The 20,701-nt window shown below is 44.3% G+C and overlaps 6 protein-coding genes across 9 annotated transcripts in view; 2 read left to right on the forward strand and 4 right to left on the reverse strand.

Annotated features, from left to right (window-relative positions):
- LOC144697083 (uncharacterized) overlaps positions 1-7,421 on the forward strand; it is a 134,801-nt gene extending 127,380 nt beyond the window's left edge. The window contains exon 2 of one of the 2 annotated variants that reach the window (XM_078568898.1): positions 2,403-7,421. In XM_078568898.1, coding sequence (XP_078425024.1) covers positions 2,764-3,690 — 927 coding nt within the window. In that variant the 5' untranslated portion in view covers positions 2,403-2,763 and the 3' untranslated portion in view covers positions 3,691-7,421. The remainder of the gene's footprint in view (positions 1-2,402) is intronic. The other variant, XM_078568899.1, reaches the window with a different exon arrangement.
- LOC144697947 (uncharacterized) overlaps positions 1-16,182 on the reverse strand; it is a 97,532-nt gene extending 81,350 nt beyond the window's left edge. The window contains exons 1-2 of the mRNA XM_078569902.1: positions 16,055-16,182; positions 13,581-15,021 (exon numbers count right to left, since the gene is read on the reverse strand). Coding sequence (XP_078426028.1) covers positions 13,581-14,666 — 1,086 coding nt within the window. The 5' untranslated portion in view covers positions 14,667-15,021; positions 16,055-16,182. The remainder of the gene's footprint in view (positions 1-13,580; positions 15,022-16,054) is intronic.
- Positions 1-20,701, reverse strand: part of LOC144697284 (uncharacterized) — a 555,771-nt gene that overhangs the window by 483,265 nt on the left and 51,805 nt on the right. The window lies entirely within an intron of this gene.
- Positions 1-20,701, forward strand: part of LOC144697128 (uncharacterized) — a 386,815-nt gene that overhangs the window by 300,522 nt on the left and 65,592 nt on the right. The window lies entirely within an intron of this gene.
- LOC144697251 (uncharacterized) overlaps positions 1-20,701 on the reverse strand; it is a 248,138-nt gene that overhangs the window by 141,144 nt on the left and 86,293 nt on the right. The gene's annotated exons all lie outside the window — the stretch shown is intronic.
- LOC144697178 (uncharacterized) overlaps positions 1-20,701 on the reverse strand; it is a 685,261-nt gene that overhangs the window by 129,387 nt on the left and 535,173 nt on the right. The gene's annotated exons all lie outside the window — the stretch shown is intronic.

Raw genomic sequence — 20,701 nt, forward strand, 5'->3', positions numbered from 1 at the left:
CAGCTTGACACATTTATTTGTCTGGCTAAAAAGATGGTCTTGAAAAGATTTAATAGCTGAGCACCTGGAAAACAGTGGCAGAATCGGACAGAGTCAGCATGGATTTATGAAAGGGAAATCATGCTTGACAAATCTACTGAAATTTTTTGAGGATGTAACCAGTAGAGTTGATGAGAGGGACCCAGTGGATGTGGTTTATTTGAACTTTCAGAAGGCTTTCGACAAAGTCCCACATCAGAGATTGGCGTGTAAAATTAAAGCGCATGAGAATGGGGGTCATGTATTGAGATGGATAGAAAACTGGTTGGCAGACAGGAAACAAAGAGTAGGAATAAACAGGTCCTTTTCCGAATGGCAGGCAGTGACTAGTGGGGTACCGCAGGGATCGGTGCTGGGACCCCAGTTATTCACAATATACATTAATGATTTAGATGAGGGAATTAAAGATAATATCTCCAAATTTGCAGCTAACTCAAAGCTGGGTGGGAGGGTGAGCTGTGAGGAGGATGCAGAGATGCTTCAGTGTGATTTGGACAAGCTGAGTGAGTGGGCAAATTCATGGCAAATGCAGTATAATGTGAATAAATGTGAGGTTATCCATTTTGGTAGCAAAAACAGGAAGGCAGATTATTAGCTGAATGGCTATAAATTGAGAGAGGGGAATGTGCAACGAGACCTGGGTGTACTTGTTCATCAGTCGCTGAAGGTAAGCATGCAGGTGCAGCAGGCGGTAAAGAAGGCAGATGGTATGTTGGCCTTCATAGTCAGAGGATTCGAGTACAGGAACAGGGATGTCTTGCTGCAATTGTACAGAGCCTTGGTGAGACCACACCTGGAATATTGTGTGCAGTTTTGGTCTCCTTATCTGAGGAAGGATGTACTTGTTATAGAGGTAGTGCAGCGAAGGTTTACCCGACTGATTCCTGGGGTGGCGGGGCTGACATATGAGGAGAGATTGAGTCGATTAGGATTATATTTGCTGGAGTTCGGAAGAATGAGGGGGGATCTCATAGAAACCTTTCAAATTCTACAGGACTAGACAGGGTAGATGCAGGAAGAATGTTCCCGATGGTGGGGGAGTCCAGAGGGGTCACAGTCTGAGGATATGGAGTAGACCATTTAGGACTGAGATGAGGAGAAATTTCTTCACCCAGAGAGTGGTGAGCCTGTGGAATTCGTTACCACAGAAAGTAATTGAGACCAAAACATTATATGTTTTCAAGGAGTTAGATATAGCTCTTGGGGCGAAAGGGATCAAAGGATATGGGGAGAAAGCGGGAGCAGGCTATTGACAACAAAAACAGAATTACCTGGAAAAACTCAGCAGGTCTGGCAGCATCGGTGGAGAAGAAAACAGTTGACGTTTCGAGTCCTCATGACCCTTCGGCAGAACTGGGTCATGAGGACTCGAAACGTCAACTGTTTTCTTCTCCACCGATGCTGCCAGACCTGCTGAGTTTTTCCAGGTAATTCTGTTTTTGTTTTGGATTTCCAGCATCCGCAGTAGCTTTTAGCTTTTTGTTTTTAAGCAGGCTATTGAGTTGGATGATCAGCCATGATCATAATGAATGGTGGAGCAGGCTCCAATGGACGAATGGCCTACTCCTGGCTCCTAGTTTCTATGTTTCCTAATGTTCACAATAAAAGGGGTGGTTTCTGCAGGAGAAAGCTGCCATTTAAGGGGACAGTAAATTAATATTGGACAGAGATATGTTTAGTGTTGTTATATGGTATATCTTCGATATATTATTGATGGTTCAGGAATAGAGTCCATTTATTATTATTTCTACCTTATCAATATCGGACTGTGTATATTTCCAGTCATTTCCAGCAGCAGCAGCTCACTGCAACCTTCTCAAGGGCAATTAGGGATGGGTAATAAGTGCTGGCCATGCCAGTGACACCCACATCCCATGAATGGAATAAAAGAGTCATTCCAGTACAGATGGAGTCCATTCGGCCTCCCGAGTCCATGCCGACTCTCTGTGGAGCAATCCACTCAGTCCCATTCCCCCTCTATATCCCTGTTCCTCTGTAAGTTTATTTCCTTCAAGTGCCCATCCAATTCTACTTTCAAATTCATGATCGTCTCCACTTCCATCACCCTTGTAGGCAGCGAGTTTCAGGGCATGACCGCTTGCTGCCTAAGAAAATTTTCAGGTCTTTGTATCCAGGAGAGGAAACAGTGAGCATCGATCTGATGATCAGCATGAACCTTCAAGAGAATTGGGAGGGTGTATATTATGTACAGCAGAGTGAGAATGGAGGCAGAGTGTGTGGAATCCAGACTTACTGCGTTTGGCGAATGAGAGAAGAAAGAATGTTCCACAGAACCTAGAATTGTCTGTTCTGTATTTCTCACCTGTCCTGACAGTGATGACTTTTGTAAACCCCTTTTACAGGCTATTGGAAGGGAAGGATTTTCAAACAGAAATCTTAAACCAAACATCATGTCAACATCTGACAGAGTCGTTTGTTTCATTGGGACCACAATATCATCGGCCTTTGAATCTACCATTTGAAATCTTTGCCTCTTCTGTCTGCTTCATAAGATTTTAAATATCAGTGTGACTGGAAAAGCACCGAGACACACACACCCGAGTGATAGTGTTTTCAGTGCACTGACTGTGGAAAGAGCTTTGACCAGTTACACAGACTGAAAAATCATTGCACCATCCACAGTGGTGAGAGATTGTACATGTGATCTGTGTTCGAGGCTTCAACTAATTGTCCCACCTGCAGAGACCCAAGGACATCAGCACCATGGAGAAACTGTGGAAATGTGGGGACTGTGGGAAGGGATTCAGATCCCCATCTAAGCTGGAAACCCATCGACGCAGTCACACGGGGGAGAGGCCATTCACCTGCTCCGAGTGTGGGAAGGGATTCACCCAGTCATCCCACCTGCAGACACACCAGCAAGTTCACACCGGGGAGAGGCCTTTCACCTGCCCTGAGTGTGGGAAGGGATTTAGTGATTCATCCGGCCTCAAGAAGCACCAGCGAGTTCACACTGGGGAGAGGCCATTCACCTGCTCTGAGTGTGGGAAGGGATTCACTCAGTTATCCCACCTGCTGACACACCAGCGACTTCACACTGGGGAGAGACCTTTCACCTGCACCATGTGTGGGAAGGGATTCAGTGATTCATCCAACTTATTGACACACCAGCGATTTCACACCGGGGAGAGGCCGTTCACCTGCATGATGTGCGGGCAGCGATTCACTCAGTCATCCAGCCTGCTGAGACACCATGCCACTCACACCAATGAGAGACCCTTCAAGTGTTCTGACTGTGGGTGTGGCTTCAAAAGTGCTGCGGTTCTGATGGTCCACCAGCGCATTCACACTGAGGAGAGACCATTCAGCTGCTCTCACTGTGCAAAGACCTTTAGAACGTCATTCAGTGTTCAGACACACCAGCGAGTTCACACTGGGGAGAGACCATTCACCTGCTCTGTGTGTGGGAAGGGCTTCAGTAGTTCATCCAACCTCCTGACACACCAGCGAGTTCACAGTGGGGAGAGGTCATTCACCTGCACTGAGTGTGGGAAGGGATTTAGTAATTCATTCAACTTATCGACACACCAGCAACTTCACACTGAGGAGAGACCGTTCACCTGCTCTGAGTGTGGGAAGGGATTCACTCAGTCATCCCACCTGCTGAGACACCAGCGAGTTCACAAGTGATTCCAGGAGTTGGATTCTGCTGTTACTGCTGCTGTTAATCACATCCAGGACTGAACCATGTTCATTCTGACACTTGGTGAAGTGGGAGGGTTGGAGGGTTTCTTTCTGCTGGACTGGCCGGTCTCATGACTTTGCTTCCAGTGGCTGATGCTCTTTGAGTCTGGGAGTGCACATGATTTGCAAACCCTGTTGGAGGACCTTTATTTTATCCTGGAGAGTAAATATTTTTACAACCACTACAGGTAGATCTAAAATAAATACATTTGTCTCTGTTACATTGAGTCCACAGCACAGGGCCAGGCCAGTCAGCTCAATTGGTCTCTGTCAGTATTTATGCTCCACATGAGCCTCCACCCACCCCTCTTCATCTCCCCCATCAGTATATCCTTCTATTCCTTTCTCCCTCATGTATCTAATTAGCTTCCCCTTAAATGTATTCATGCTATTCACCTTAACCACTCGCTGTGGTAGCGAGTTCCACATTCTCACCACTTGCTGAGTAAAGAGGTTTGTCATGAAATCCCTATTGGATTATTGAACCCCTTCATCATCTTAAAGACTTCCATCAGGTCACCCTTCAGTCTTCTCTTTTCTAGAGAAAAGCAGCCCCAGCCATTCCTGAGTGTTAAATGCTCTCAGTTCTGGTATTATTCTTGTGAATCTTTGTTGCCCCTTCTCCAGTGCCTCTATTTCCTTTTTCTAAAAGGAAATCACAAATGTTGACAGTACTCCCAGTGTAGTCTCACCATGGTTTGAAACAAGTTGAACATAACCTCCCTGCTTTTCAATTCTATCCCTCTAGAATGGAACCCTATATCTGGGCCCCACACTTTAGGAAAGATGTGAAGTTCTTAGAGAGGGTGCCGAGGAGATTTACTAGAATGTCACCAGGGGTGAGGGACTTCAGTTAGTTTGAGACTGGAGCAGCTGTAGCTGTTTTCTCTCATTCAAAGGTTCATTAGGGCAGAGAATGGGGCCATTCAGCCCATTGAATTCATGTTAGCTTTCTGTAGAGCAATCTAGTCTGTCCCATTTCCCCATTCTATCCCCGTATTCCTGTAGGTTTATTTCCTTTAAGTGCCCATGCCATTTACTTTTGAAATCATTCCATCACCTCTTCTTCCACCACCCTCTTAGGAAGTGGGTTCCAGGTCATTGCCTCTCACTTTAAATACATACGAGGCTCATAGAGCACAGAAGGAGGCCATTTGGCCCATCGTGTACATGCCAGCACTTTGAAAGAGCTATCCATTTCGTCACATTGTCCTACAATTTTCTTCCCTGTCAAGAATCTGTCCCATTCCCTTTTTAACGATACAGTCGCACCTGCTTCTCGCACCATTTTCAGGCAGTGCTTTCCACATCACAAAACTTGCTGTGTTTTTAAACAAATAATTCAGGATATATTGTGTTTGGATTTTCACGGAGTATTCAGAATGCTGTCTAAGACATGGTTAATACACAAAAATAAGACTCAATCTTTATTCATGATTTTGATGAGTTAGATTGAGTGTAATATATCCAAGTTTGTGAACAATTAGAAATAAAATCGCACCTCTCACGACCACAGAACCTCCTAAAGCATTTACAGCCAATGAAGTACTTTTGAAGTGTAGTCACTGTTGTGACGTAAGAAACTGTCGATAGGCCTGAGTAGTCAAATTTAGTTATAAAATTCAATCAACCTCATACGTTATAAGTAACAAGGTCAAGGAAGCCTTTTTAATCTCTAAAATGTGGCTACTTGCAGCCTTTTCACATGCAGCAACCTTTCTCTATTGACTATATATTGATTTCATATTAAAAGCCAGTCATGAAACAGATGAACATTCTAATGAACCTTGATTAAGTTCTCATTAGTTACAAATAACAAGATCAGGTGACATAAATCTCACATTTTAAAACTTGCATTTATATAGTGTCTTTCACAACCAAAATACCACTTGAAGTGCTTTGCAACCAATTAAGTACTTTTCAAGTGTAGTCACTGGTGTACTTTTGGAAACATGGCAGCCAATTTACACACAGCAAGATCCCACAAACAGAAATGTGATACTGACCAGATAATCTGTTTTCAGTGATGTTGATTGAGGGATAAATATTGTCCTGGACACCGGGGATAACTCCCCTGCTCCTCTTCAATGGGAAGTTCTATGTCCATCTGAAGCAGCAGATAGGGCCCTTGAGTTAGCATCTCATCCAAAAGACAGCAGCTCCAACAGTGCAACACTCCCTCAGTGCTGACACTAGGAATGTTGGATGTGATTTTTGTCCTCAGGTCCCTGGTCTGGGACTTGAACCCACAACCTGCTGCTATCAGAGGCATGAGTGCAATCTGCTGAGCCACAGCTGACACTGTGGACAATTGTCATGACCACAGCCAGTGTTAATTGCTGCGCAAACTAAATCCCAGAGGGAAACTTGGCTTTGGGGCCACAACCTTTTTTTGTGTTTGAATAACAAGACGACAACGTACTGATCTCAGCAGCAAGAGGTCCAGTAACACTTCGGGGTTTTTAAAAATTAAAAGTAAAAGTTTTATTAACAAAAACAAAATAAAACTTAAGCACACAAGATGACAGTCACACAATTAAGGTTACAAAACATTTCCCCAAAACTCTCCCCTTGGTCAAACCCACAAGTAAACACTTTCCTGGCAACACTCCCTTATAGATATTTCAAGATGAAATCCAGTAATATCATATACGACAAACTGCTGTAGCTTCAATAAACGTGTACCACATGACCTTTACCCTCTTCCACTCTGCTGTGGAATTCACTCCAGAATAACACTGCTTGCTGCAGCCCAAGATGTCACAACAGCTCCTGCCGTCTCCAGCTTAATGGCTCAACAGCCATCCAGCTCAATAGCTCAGTAGCCAGCAATCCACAGTAACTCTGATATACCTTTTCCCCTTTCATCTCAGACCCATTGTTCTCACACCTCTTTGAAACTCAAACCCTTCCAAATATGACATCTTTCATGTTTCCATCTTGTCTTTGCTTTTGGGTCAATAAAATTATAATATCCTCGCTACTATTTACCTATGGACTCCTGCAAGATGCAAACATTTTCCTTGTTGCCTCTGATTCTCCTTTGAAATTCAAACAACCTCTCAGTTTATCTACAAATGCAAATGTTAGATCTAACTTATTTACTTGTACCTCAAACTGAACATCTTTAACCTTTTCATGATTCCAAACCTCCAGACACCCTGATTCCTATCAAACTCCTGCTCAGCTTAAATAACTCTCACACACACAGACACAGACATTCAGCCTTCTTTACAGAATAACACAATATTTCCAAAAATATTTTAAAATAACATCCATTCTCACATCTCCCTCCTTAACAAAAAAAGAACCATCATAATTCCAAGATGGTTTCATTTTTCAACCCACTTCTTACTCCTTACTACATTTAACTATACACACAAAACTATTACACTATAATATGCATGCATTAACCATGAAAAATATATACAAGTCTTTGGTAAAAATGGAGTTCATTGCTGTCCATTCTCTATTTGCCAATATCCAAGTTATTTTGAAATTTAAACTCTTGACAGTGAATCTGCATCAATCTTTCTCATCCAAATGGTTGCAATAATAAAAAACCTCCACCAAAACAGTCTGGTGTTTTTGTTCCGAAACTTTTCCAGAAACTTCAAAAGATTGTGGTCAGTATATGTAACTGTGACTGAAGAATTGTTTGCAACATACACTTCAAAATGCTGCAAAGCTAACACTAAACTTAAAGTCTCTTTCTCTATAGTTAAATATTTCTCCTGATATACATTCAACTTCCATGAGAAATATCCTACCAGCTTCTCAATTCCCAGTTCATCATCTTGTAGCAACACAGCACCAACACCCACATCACTGGCGTCAATAGCCAACTTAAACTGCTCTGTATAATCAGGTACTGATACAGCAGGCGTAGTTGTTAGTACAGCTTTCAAGCTGTCAAATGCAACCTGACACTCCTGTATCCATTGGAATTTTCTGTTCTTTCTCAAAAATTCAGTCAGCGGAGCAGCTACACTGCTGAAGTTTGGCACAAATTTTCGATAAAATCCACTCATGCCGAGAAATGTCAAAACAGCACAATTGCTCAGTCACTTTGTTTTTTAGTCACTGAAATGTTGCTGGAGCATTTTTCATACCAAAAGGCATTACTTTGCATTGGTACAAACCATCCAGCATCATGAAAGCTGATATCTCTCTTTCCCTTTCCGATAAGGGTACTTGTCAATATCCTAACAGCAAGTACATTTTTGTGATAAACGTTGATTGTCCCACTTTCTCAATACAATCCTCCAACCATAGAACAGGATATGAACCTGCTTTCATTACCTCATTTACTTTTTGGTAATCAATTGGTAGTCTTTGTGAACCACCTGGTTTGGGCACCATTACAATGGGTGAACTCTGATTACCATGACTCGGTTCTATGATGTCATTTTGAAGCATGAATTCAATTTCTTTTTGCACTTGTGCTAATTTTACTGGATTTAATCTATATGGGTGTTGCCTTTTTGAATCTGAATTACCCACATAAACATCATGTACCGCTAAATCTGTTTTCCCCAATTTATTTCCACAAATTGTTTGTGTGACTGCAATAGCTCTTTTAAATCACTCCAACACGTTTCTGGAAGGTAACCTAACACCACATTTAGATTCTTAATTACTTCCTGATTGCCCAGTTTAATCAAAGAAAGGTCAATTTCATAATCCTTAATTTCTACCGCCGTTTCCTTACTTACCACCACCTGTACCTCCTCCTGTTTATCCTCTCTGTCAAAGTATTTTTTGAGCATATTTACATGATACACTCGCTGTTGCTTCCTTCTATCTGGGGTATTCACTATGTAGTTTACCCTGCTGAGTCTCTTTTTGATCTGGTAAGGTCCACTAAACTTTGCCTTCAGTGGTTCGCCTAACACCGGCAACAATAGTCACATTTTTCCCCCAGCCACAAAACTACGGGTTTTTTGCCCCATTATCTGTGTTTGCCTTCATCATTTGTTGATACATCTTTAAATGTTTTCTAACGAGCTCACGTCCCTTACTTAATCTCGCTCTGCATTTCATCACATAATCCAGAAGAGTAGTTTCAGAACTTTGACTCATTAATTTCTCCTGAATCAGTATGAGTTGTCCCCTTACTTCATTACCATAAATTAACTTGAAAGGACTGAACGCTGTTGACTCATTAGGGACATCCCTAATAGCAAACAACAAGAATGGAACCCCTCGATCCCAATCATGTGGATAGTCTTGACCAAATGTTCTAATCATAGTCTTTAAAGTCTGATGCCACCTTTCTAAGATACCTTGTGATTCAGGGTGATAGGCTAACGACCTCAATTGCTTTATTCCTGGGCTGTTCATTTCTTCTTTAAACAGCTGTGACATGAAATTCAAACCCTGATCCGATTGTATTTCTTTTGGTAATCCATATCCTGTAAAGAATTTAGTTAACTCCTCTACAATCACCTTTGCTGTAATTTTCCTTAAAGGTATTGCTTCTGTAAATCTCGTGGACACATCCATGATTTGTCAGTCAGTACTGATTCCCACTTTTAGTCTTAGGGAGGGATCCTACACAAACAATCAGGAGCCTGTTAAAATGTTCTTCAAATGCTGGAATTGGAATTAAAGGTGCAGGCTTAATTACTGCCTGAGGTTTTCCTATCACCTGACGTGTGACATGTTTGGCAGAATTTGACTACACCCTTTATGTAGCCTAGGCCAATAGAAATGTTTTTGTATCTTAGCTCGAGTTTTCCTAATTCCCAAACGTCCAGCCATTGGAATTTCATGAGCCACTCTCAAAATTTCATTCCAGTACCCAGATAGCATCACTATTTGGTGCAATATCGTCCACTTTTCATTTGCCTAAACCTGAGGCAGTCTCCATTTCCTCATTAACACATTGTTCTGAATGTAATAACACTCTGGAGTGTATTCTGCTCCTGTCTCAGAATAAACTGTCTGGTATAATTGCTTCAAGTCTGGATCTTGCTGCTATAACTCCACTAACTTCAATGAACTAAACACCTCAGCCTCATCCTCTCTAATCTTCTTCTCCTGATTAATCTTTTCAAAGATTGATCCAGCCAACTGAATTTCAGCATCCTCCTTGTGTCTTTTAGATTCTTCCTCTTCCTGTTTAAACTTGTGCATTTGTGACCTCATCACCACACAATCTGGAAACAATCCAGGATGCTCTTTCTGTAAAACCTCTGTTGATTGTGTCTCAACATGTCAATACCAGCTATATCATTCCCTAGAATGAATTGAACCCCTGCAATGGGCAATTTCTCTACTACCCCAACAATCACCTCTCCTGTTTTCAAATCACTTTTTCAATTTACCTTATACATTGAAATAGATTTGATTCCTCCATGAATACCCCGGATCAAAACTCTCTCCTGCAGTAACCATTCTGGACCAACAGATGGCGCTATCCCATAACATTAAGGACTGGCTAGCCCCTGTGTCCCTTCCATTCTCTTCCCTGTACACATGGGTACACCTTCCCTTTGCCTGTGGAGGTGTCAGCTGTGGCTCAGTTCATAGCACCCTCGCCTTTGAATCAGAAGGTTGTGGGTTCATGTCCCACTCCCGGAAAACCAAGAACTGTGATTGTACTGGAAAGAAGTTGCAATCTGTGACTGTTGGTAACTCGAAAGAGTTTTCCTTTGCCTGTAAAATCTCTGTACCTTGCCCTTCGGAGCTCCTTTGGGTAGGTTATGAACACATTGCCACTTCCTTTGCTACCACTGATTCTTCCTGCTCCACCTGTACCAAACCCGCTGGTTTTTCTTGCCCCTGGATCTCAGAGCCCACAGTTCTCTTACTTCAGAACTTTTTCTGAGTTCCTATCACTGCAATCAGTTTCCCGTTTAACCTCCAACTATTTGATCTTGTATGTCCAGCCTGATTACAATGGGAACATATCAGTTTCCTTCCTCCAACTTTACTTTCCACCTTTAATAGATTGGCGTCCTTCAGCTTGATCCTTATCACTAACATTTTCACCATCATTACATTTTCTAAATCTCCCATGTCCTTGCTGATTTCCATATGACTCTTTTCCTACACTCAACTGTTTGTGTGAAATTTCATACGTATCGGCTAAAACAGCAGCTTCCCTGATCTTTTTACTTTGTCTTTCAGCTAAATATGTCTTGGTGTTTACTGGAAAGCTATTTCTCAATTCTTCCATAATCATAACCTCTCTTACATTTTCAAAAGTCTTGTCTAATTTTAATGCTCTGAACCATTGATCCCAGATAATTTATTTTTCTCTTGCAAACTCCACAAATGTCTGATGAGGTCTCTTCCTGAAAGTCCTAAACTTTAACTGGTCAGCTTCAGGGACAAGTTCATAAGCATTGAATATGGCCTTCTTTACTATCTTGTAATCTGCAGACTGTTCCTCTGATAAGCTTGCATACACATTCATTGCTGTACCTGACAAAACACTCTGTAACATGATAGTCCAAGCATCTCTTGGCCAGTTCAGTTTCATAGCAATCTTTTCCAATGAGGTGAAATATCTTTCAACTCCATCCTCTGTAAATTTAGGCACTAACCAAAGATTTTTAGTTAAATCAAATTCCTCAAAGGAATCAAAGTCACCTTCTGAATCACTATCTCTCCTTTCTTCCTTTATTCTAAATGTCACTTTAGACAATTCATACTGTCTGGCTCCTTTCTCTGATGCTCTCTATCTCTTTCCCTCTCTCTTTCCTCAATTACTAACTTCTCTCTCTGAAGTTGAAGTTCAAGCTTTCACATTTCTATCTCTCGTAATCTTTTCTTTTCATTTTCCTGCTCCCCTCTTTCCCATTGAAGCTTTTTTATTTCTATTTATTTTAATCTGCCTTTTTCTTTTTCAAGTGTTGTAATTTATCTATCCTTCTCCTTTCTTTCTAACTCGAGGTTTTTCATTTATTTTTCTTTTCCTCTTTCTTCCAATTTAAGCTTTTGTCTTTCTCTATCTCTTTCTATATCAAGCTGCTTCATTGGTAACTGAAGTCTTACTGCCTCTAGCTCTGACACACCAGTTTCAGGTGTCCCTTCCTCCAACTTTAAATGCTGGGTAAGTACTTTAACCACATCAGCCTTACAAAATTCCACTTTTATCTCTACCTGCACTTCATCTGTTAACTCTCTCACTGAGTTTTAGTCAGAGATTTCAAATGCTCCACGGTCAGATTTTCCACTCCCGGAAAAGTCGCAGCAATCACCAAAGTCATTTCGTAGTCTAACCGCATTAAAACCCTCAACACAAAACTCCAGAGTTCAGCGTTCTTCTCACACTTGTATCCCTTGGATTCACAAACTCCAACCCAATCAAGGAATTTTGATAATCCCGCAAAGAAACCCCAAATTTGTTATGACCACAACCGATGTTAACTGCGGAGCAAACCAAATCCCAAAAGGAAACTTGGTTTTTGGGCAATACCTTTTTTTTTGTATTCTGAAAATGAGAAGAAGATGGAATGATCTCAGCAGCAATAAGTCCGGTAACACTTTTGGGATTTTAAAAATTAAAGGTAAAAGCTTTATTAACAAGAATAAATGAAAACTTAAGCAAACAAGGTTACAGTTGCACAATTAAAATTAGTCTAACAACATATACCCCCAAAAGACTCCCTACTTGGTCAGCCCCACAAGTCTGCACACCTTGCAGGCAACACTCCCTCATAGATGTTTAACCATAAAAACCCAGTAATATCACCCAAGGCAAACTGCTGTAGCTTTAATAAAAACATACCACATGGCCTGTAACTCTCTTCCACTCTGCTGTGGAAATCCAAGCCTTCAGAACAAGACTGTTTGTTGCACTTCCCTGGCTTGACTGGATGGCTGATTCAAACTGCCTCTCCCCCCTCCCAGCCTAGAGCTACAGCTAACAGCTCCCAGCTCAGCTCCAGCTGCTGCTACAGTAACTCTAAAATACCTTTCTCCCCCTTTCATTACATGTTCCATTGTTCTCACACCTCTATGAACCTCAAACCCTTCCAAATATAAAGTCTTTCATGTTTCTAATTCTTCCTCTGCTTTCGGGTCAATAAAATGTCATACACCCTCTTCTGTTTACCTTTGGAACTCCTGCAATATACAAACATGTTTCTTGTAACCTCTGGCTTTCCTTTGATATTCGAACAAACTAAGCTTATCTATAAATGCAAATGTGAGATCCAACCTATTCACTTGTACCTTAAACCTATCGCCTTTATCCTTTCATGTTTTAAACACCCCAGACAACCTGTCTTCTATTAACTTTTGCCCAGCTGAATTAAATCATCTACACGCAGAGACACACAGCCTCCTTCACATGATAACACAACATTCCTCAAAAATATATATTTTAATAAACCTCCATTCCTCACACTGTGGGGACCACTGGCGATTTCTTCCTCTCGTTTAAAGCTGGGCAAGTCATCCAACTTATTTTCCCCTCACACGAGGTGAAGTGAGCTGTAGCCTACACAAGATGAAATCTGTAACTGTCTTCTCCGAGAAACAGGCAGTTAAACTAAACAAAAGAACCATCTAACAGGTACAACCCATCTCCATGGCAACGTGGCACGCTTTGGAAAGTTCCAAACAGAAATGCAAACTAACTAACTTTTACCTTTAAAACACCCTTTAATACTATGATCCATATGAAATATGAACAAATATATTCACAACAAGGTTCAAAGAGCATCAGCCCACTGGAAGCAAAGTCCTGAGACCGGCCGGTCCAGCAGAAAGAAACTTTCTGACCCTCCCACTTCATCAACTGTCAGAATGAACATAGCTCAGTCCTGGGTGTGATTAACAGCAGCAATAACGGCAGAATCCAACCCCTGTAATCACTTGTGAACTCGCTGGTGGCTCAGCAAGTGGGATGACTGAGTGAATCGTTTCCCACACTCAGAACAGGTGAACGGCCTCTCTCCAGTGTGAACTCGTTGGTGTGTCTGCAGGTTGGATGCATCTTTGAATCTCTTCCCACACTCCGAGCAGGTGAATGGCCTCTCCCCATTGTGAACTCGCTGGTGTATCTGCAGTCTGTAAAACTCGGTGAATCCTTTCCCACACTTAGAGCAGGTGAATGGCCTCTCCTCGGTGTGAACCCGCTGGTGTGTCAGCAGGCTGGATGACTGAGTGAATCCCTTCCCACACTCAGAGCAGGTGAACGGCCTCTCCCCAGTATGAACTCGTTGGTGTGTCTGCAGGTTGGATGGATCAGTGAATCCTTTCCCACACACGGAGCAGGTGAATGGCCTCACCCTGGAGTGAACTCGCTGGTGTTTGAGCAGGTAACATGACTGAGTGAATCGTTTCCCATACATGGAGCAGGTGAATGGTCTCTCCCCAGTGTGAATTCGCTGGTGATTCTGCAGGTTGACTGGTTCACTGAATCCCTTCCCACACACAGAGCAGGTGAACGGCCTCTCCCCAGTGTGAACTCGCTGGTGTGTATGCAGGTGGGATAACCGACTGAATCCCTTCCCACAGTCCGAGCAAGTGAATGGCCTCTCCCCAGTGTGAATGCGCTGGTGTGTCAGCAGATGTGATGAACCTTGGAATCTCTTCCCACACTCAGAGCAGGAAAATGGTCTCTCCCCAGTGTGAACTCGCTGGTGTCGCAGAAGATTTGGTGAGTGGCTGAATCGCTTTCCACACACGGGGCAGGTGAGTGGCCTCTCCCCGGAGTGAACTCGCTGGTGTGATTTCAAATGGGATGAATTACTGAATCCCTTCCCACACTCGGAACAGGTGAATGGCCTCTCCCCAGTGTGAACTCGCTGGTGCATCTGCAGGTTGGATAACCGACTGAATCCCTTCCCACACTCGGAGCAGGTGAACGGCCTCTCCCCGGTGTGACTGCGTCGATGAGTTTCCAGCGCAGATGGGAACTGGAATCCCTTCCCACAGTCCCCACATTTCCACGGTTTCTCCATGATGCAGGTGTCCTTGTGTATCCCCAGGTTTGATGATCAGTTGAAGCCTTGCCCACACACACAGAACATGTGTATGGTTTCTCCCCGCTGTGAATGGTGTGATTTTTTTTCAGTTGGTGTAACTGTTTAAAGCTCTTTCCCCAGTCAGTGCACTGCAACACTCTCACTCAGGTGTATGTGTCTCGGTGCTTTTCCAGTCACACTGATGTGTAAAACCTTTTGAAGCAGACAAACATTTCTCTCCCTAGATACAAAAGTCAATGATATTTAGGTCCTGATGAATCAACTGACTGTCAGATTCTGGCCTGACATTTGGTTTGAGATTTCTGTCTGCAAATCCTCCGCTTCCAATTTCCTGTAAAAGGAGTTTACAAAAGTCATCACTGTCAGTGCAGGATAGAAATTCAAAACAAACAATTCTAGCTTCTATGGAAAACTCTTTCCTCTCTCCTAAAAGGCTGTCAATCTCCATCCCACACACACTCCCTCCACTCTCACTCTCCTGTACCTAATATATACCCTCTCAATTCTCCTGAAGGTGCTGATTGATGCTGATCGACAGATCGATGCTCATCACTTCCTGTCCAGGACATAGAGACCTGAAAATCTTCATGCATCTTCTTCGGGCTGCCCACCGAATGGAAATACATCTGTATCACTGGACTTAAAATGGGTGGAATCTACAGAACTGTTTCCCTCAGTTACGATGCAGGCAATGCAAGGAAGAACTTTATTTAGGTAGTGAATGGTCATGACCTGGAACTCGCTCCCTACAAGAGTGGTGGAAGCAGAGAATTTCAAAATGAAATTGGATGGGCACTTGAAGGAAATAAACTTGCTAGGAAACGGGGATATAGAGAGGGAATGGGACTGAATGGATTGCTGTACAGAGAGTCAGCATGGACTCAAGTTCCTGAATGGACTCCTGTGTTGTAATGACTCTATGACCTGAAATATATAACGCAGCCACAGCATGATATTATGAGACTAGAAACAGTAATAAATGAAATTTATTATAGAATCATAAATAACATATCTAATATATACCATATAACAACACCAGGCATATCTCTGTTGTTCACGATCCCTGTGGAGACCAATAATCTTAAAATAAACAAATTCCCAGACAAACCCAATAGAATAGACCGAAGGACAAGGTTTCACTTTTTAAAATCTTTTACTCTAACAACAAACTAAAATCAACATAAACGAAGATGCATTAAGAGGCAGATAGTATTTGACAGGATAAATCTGACTTTAAAGAGCTCGTTCAATAAAAACAGGTTCCACAAAATCCCCAGCATTTCCCCCCTCAGCACTAATTCCAGTTACAGAGTCCCACACCTCTGTATTTCCCAGGGGGAGGGGAAAGAAAGTATTTTACTCACAGATGTTGGACACAGGAGGAAGTTCTAGTCTGTGTGTGAAGCTAAAAATAAAAGTTGTGCAGTTTAAAATCAAACTGCATTGACTGGGAAGAAAATAAAGGGAAGACATTTTACAAAGTCCCCTGCACTTCCTCAGCTGTCAACCGCCGTCAGACGTTGGAAGGGGGGAGGGGTAAATTCAATCACACAAAGCCCAGCCTCTGATTGGCTGGAGGACCAGAGCCCTTCAGGTCCTCCAGGTTTTCCCATTGGTTAAACCTTCAGCATGAGGGAAGGGGCGGGCTCTCCACCGCACATGCGCAGCTTCCCCTCTCACGAGTTCTCCGAGCGGCTTCTCGCTCTGGCCGGAGCCGTCAGCCGGTTGCCTGGAAACCTTGGCTCGAGGAGGAGGGGGAGGCGGTGGGGCAACAATGGGTGGGGGCGGGGCTCCCGTGTCCGCGCGCCTGGCCTGCAGACTGGAACCCGAGGACGTCACCGCGGAGCAGAGTTATTCCTATTGGCTGATTCAGGCCGCGTTCTCGTGTGGACGTCAGAATACTGCGGATTGGACAACAGCTCCGCGCGGCTGGCGGTCAAAGTCTCTCCCAAAACAAAAACAGAATTACCTGGAAAAACTCAGCAGGTCTGGCAGCATCGGCGGAGAAGAAAAGAGTTGATGTTTCGAGTCCTCATGACCCTTCAACAGAACTGAGTAAAGTTAGGAGTGGGGTGAAATATAAGCTGGTTTAAGGGTTGGTGGGGTGTGGTTGTAGGGACAAGCAAGCAGTGATAGGAGCAGATAACCAAAGGATGGCACAGACAAAAGGAACAAAGAGGTGTTGAAGGTGGTGATATTATCTAAGAGAATGTGCTAATTAAGAATGGATGGCAGGACACTCAAGGTACAGCTCTAGTGGGGGTGGGGTGGAAAGACTGACAGGGTATTACAGTTATAGATTTAAAAATAATGGAAATACGTGGGAAAAGAAAAATCTATATAAATTATTGGAAAAAACAAAAGGGAGGGGGAAGAAATGAAAAGGGGTGGGGATGGGGGAGGGAGTTTAAGATCTAAAGTTGTTGAATTCAATATTCAGCCCGGAAGGCTGTAAAGTGCCTAGTCGGAAGATGAGGTGCTGTTCCTCCAGTTTGCGTTGGGTTTCACTGGAACAATGCAGCAAGCCAAGGACAGACATGTGGGCAAGAGAGCAGGGTGGAGTGTTAAAATGGCAAGCGACAGGGAGGTTTGGGTCTTTCTTGCGGACAGACCGCAGGTGTTCTGCAAAGCGGTCGCCCAGTTTGCGTTTGGTCTCTCCAATGTAGAGGAGACCGCATTGGGAGCAACGAATGCAGTAGACTAAGTTAGGGGAAATGCAAGCGAAATGCTGCTTCACTTGAAAGGAGTGTTTGGGCCCTTGGACGGTGAGGAGAGAGGAAGTGAAGGGGCAGGTGTTGCATCTTCTGCATGGGCATGGGGAGGTGCCATAGGTGGGGGTTGAGGAGTAGGGGGTGATGGAGGAGTGGACCAGGGTGTCCCGGAGGGAACGATCCCTACGGAATGCCGCCAGGGGGGGTGAAGGGAAGATGTGTTTGGTGGTGGCATCATGCTGGAGTTGACGGAAATGGCGGAGGATGATCCTTTGAATGTGGAGGCTGGTGGGGTGATAAGTGAGGACAAGGGGGTCCCTAGCATGTTTCTGGGAGGGAGGAGAAGGCGTGAGGGCGGATGCACGGGAGATGGGCCGGACACGGTTGAGGGCCCTGTCAACGACCGTGGGTGGAAAACTTCGCTTAAGGAAGAAGGAGGACATGTCAGAGGAACTGTTTTTGAAGGAAGCATCACCAGAACAGATGCGACGGAGGCGAAGGAACTGAGAGAATGGGATGGAGTTCTTACAGGAAGTGGGGTGTGAGGAACTGTAGTCGAGGTAGCTGTGGGAGTCGGTAGGCTTGTAATGGATATTGGTGGACAGTCTATCATCAGAAATTGAGACAGAGAGGTCAAGGAAGGGAAGGGAAGTGTCAGAGATGGACCATGTGAAAATGATGGAGGGGTGGAGATTGGAAGCAAAATTAATAAATTTTTCCAGGTCCCGACGAGAGCATGAAGCCGCACCGAAGTAATCACCGATGTACCGGAGAAAGAGTTGTGGGAGGGGGCCGGAGTAGGACTGGAACAAGGAATGTTCCACATACCCCATAAAGAGACAGGCATAGCTGGGGCCCATGCGGGTACCCATCGCCACACCTTTTATTTGGAGGAAGTGAGAGGAGTTAAAGGAGAAATTGTTCAGTGTGAGAACAAGCTCAGCCAGACGGAGGAGAGTAGTGGTGGATGGGGATTGTTCGGGCCTCTGTTCAAGGAAGAAGCTAAAGGCCCTCAGACCATCCTGGTGGGTGATGGAGGTGTAGAGGGATTGGACATCCATGGTGAAGAGGAAGCGGTTGGGGCCAGGGAACTGGAAGTTGTTGATGTGATGTAAGGTGTCAGAGGAAGCACGGATGTAGGTGGGAAAGGACTGGACAAGGGGAGAGAGAAGGGAGTCAAGATAACGAGAAATGAGTTCCGTGGGGCAGGAACAGGCTGATACGATCGGTCTGCCAGGACAGTTCTGTTTGTGGATTTTGGGTAGGAGGTAGAAGCGGGCCGTCCGAGGTTGGGCGACTATCAGGTTGGAAGCTGTGGGAGGAAGATCTCCAGAGGAGATGAGGTCAGTGACAGTCCTGGAAACAATGGCTTGATGTTCAGTGGTGGGGTCATGGTCCAGGGAGAGGTAGGAGGAAATGTCTGCGAGTTGACGCTCAGCCTTCGCGAGGTAGAGGTCAGTGCGCCAGACAACAACAGCACCACCCTTGTCAGCGGGTTTGATGACCATGTTGGGGTTGGACCTGAGAGAACGGAGTGCAGTAAGTTCAGAGAGAGACAGATTAGAATGGGTGAGAGGAGCAGAGAAATTGAGACGACTAATGTCACACCGACAGTTCTCAATGAAAAGATCAAGAGGAGGTAAGAATCCAGAGGGAGGGGTCCGGGTGGAGGGAGAATATTGGAGGTGGGTAAAAGGATCCGTTGAACGGGGAGAGGAATCCTGCCCAAAGAAGTGAGCACGGAGACGAAGACAACGGAAGAAGAGTTCAGCATCGTGCCGAGCCCGAAATCCATTGAGATGAGGGCGTAAGGGTATGAAACTAAGTCCTTTGCTGAGCACTGAACGTTCAGCATCGGAGAGGGGAAGGTCAGGGGGTATAGTGAATACGCGGATGGGGCTGGGATTGGAAGATGGGGTGGGGATGGAGGGACAAGCAGGGGTGGAGGGTCCTAGATGGGTGTTGGTGTCAATGAGTTGTTGGAGCTTGCGTTCCTTAGCACTTGAGAGAAAAATGAAAAAGTTTCTTGTTGAGGCGTCGGATGAGACGAAGAATAAAATGAAACTGGGGGCACGTGCAGCTTTGAAAAAGGGTGCGGCGGTCCTGCTGGAGGGAGAGGCCGAGTGTGTTCATATGGCGGCGCATGGCACTGAGTATGGATCTCAGAATGCGACAGGAACAGCAGTCCGAGAAATGTTTTATGTCCCGGAGATACCTGTAATCCTGGGTGGTTTCGTAACAAGAGGGATGGAATTTCAGTTGAAATCCACGTGGGGTGAGTTGGAGACGGAGACAGTCACTGAGAAAGGAAATATGGCTGTGAAAGCGGGTTTTAGTAAACACCTTGTCAAACACCAGGAGAGAAATGGAAAGCAATGAAGGTGAACAAGGCAGAAGAGACAGGCGGAAATCCTGTCGGAGAGCAGAGCAATACTTCTTCAAGGTAGGCATTTCTTGAAGTGGAGTGGCAGTCAATTAAACACAGAGATAAAAACAAGAAACTACTGCGGATGCTGGAAATCCAAAATAAAAGCAGAATTACCTGGAAAAACTCAGCAGGTCTGGCAGCATCGGCGGAGAAGAAAAGAGTTGATGTTTCGATTCCTCATGACCCTTCAACAGAACTGAGTAAAGTTAGGAGAGGGGTGAAATATAAGCTGGTTTAAGGTGGGGGTGCGGAGTGGGGTGGGAGAGAAGTTGGTGGGGGGGTGGTTGTAGGGACAAGCAAGCAGTGATAGGAGCAGATAATCAAAAGATGTCAGACAAAAGGAACAAAGAGGTGTTGAAGGTGGTGATATTATCTAAGAAAATGTGCTATTTAAGAATGGATGGCAGGACACTCAAGGTACAGCTCTAGTGGGGGTGGGATGGAAAGACTGACAGGGTATTACAGTTATAGATTTAAAAATAATGGAAATAGGTGGGAAAAGAAAAATCTGCATAAATTATTGGAAAAAACAAAAGGGAGGGGGAAGAAACGAAAAGGGGGTGGGGATGGGGTAGGGAGTTTAAGATCTGAAGTTGTTGAATTCAATATTCAGCCCGGAAGGCTGTAAAGTGCCTAGTCGGAAGATGAGGTGCTGTTCCTCCAGTTTGCGTTGGGCTTCACTGGAACAATGCAGCAAGCCAAGGACAGACATGTGGGCAAGAGAGCAGGGTGGAGTGTTAAAATGGCAAGCGACAGGGAGGCTTGGGTCTTTCTTACGGACAGACTGCAAGTGTTCTGCAAAGCGGCCGCCCAGTTTGCCTGCCCCTTCACTTCCTCTCTCCTCACCGTCCAAGGGCCCAAACACTCCTTTC

This window comes from Cetorhinus maximus, chromosome 23 (genome assembly GCF_964194155.1).
Source record: "Cetorhinus maximus chromosome 23, sCetMax3.hap1.1, whole genome shotgun sequence".
Taxonomy (NCBI): Eukaryota; Metazoa; Chordata; class Chondrichthyes; order Lamniformes; family Cetorhinidae; genus Cetorhinus; species Cetorhinus maximus.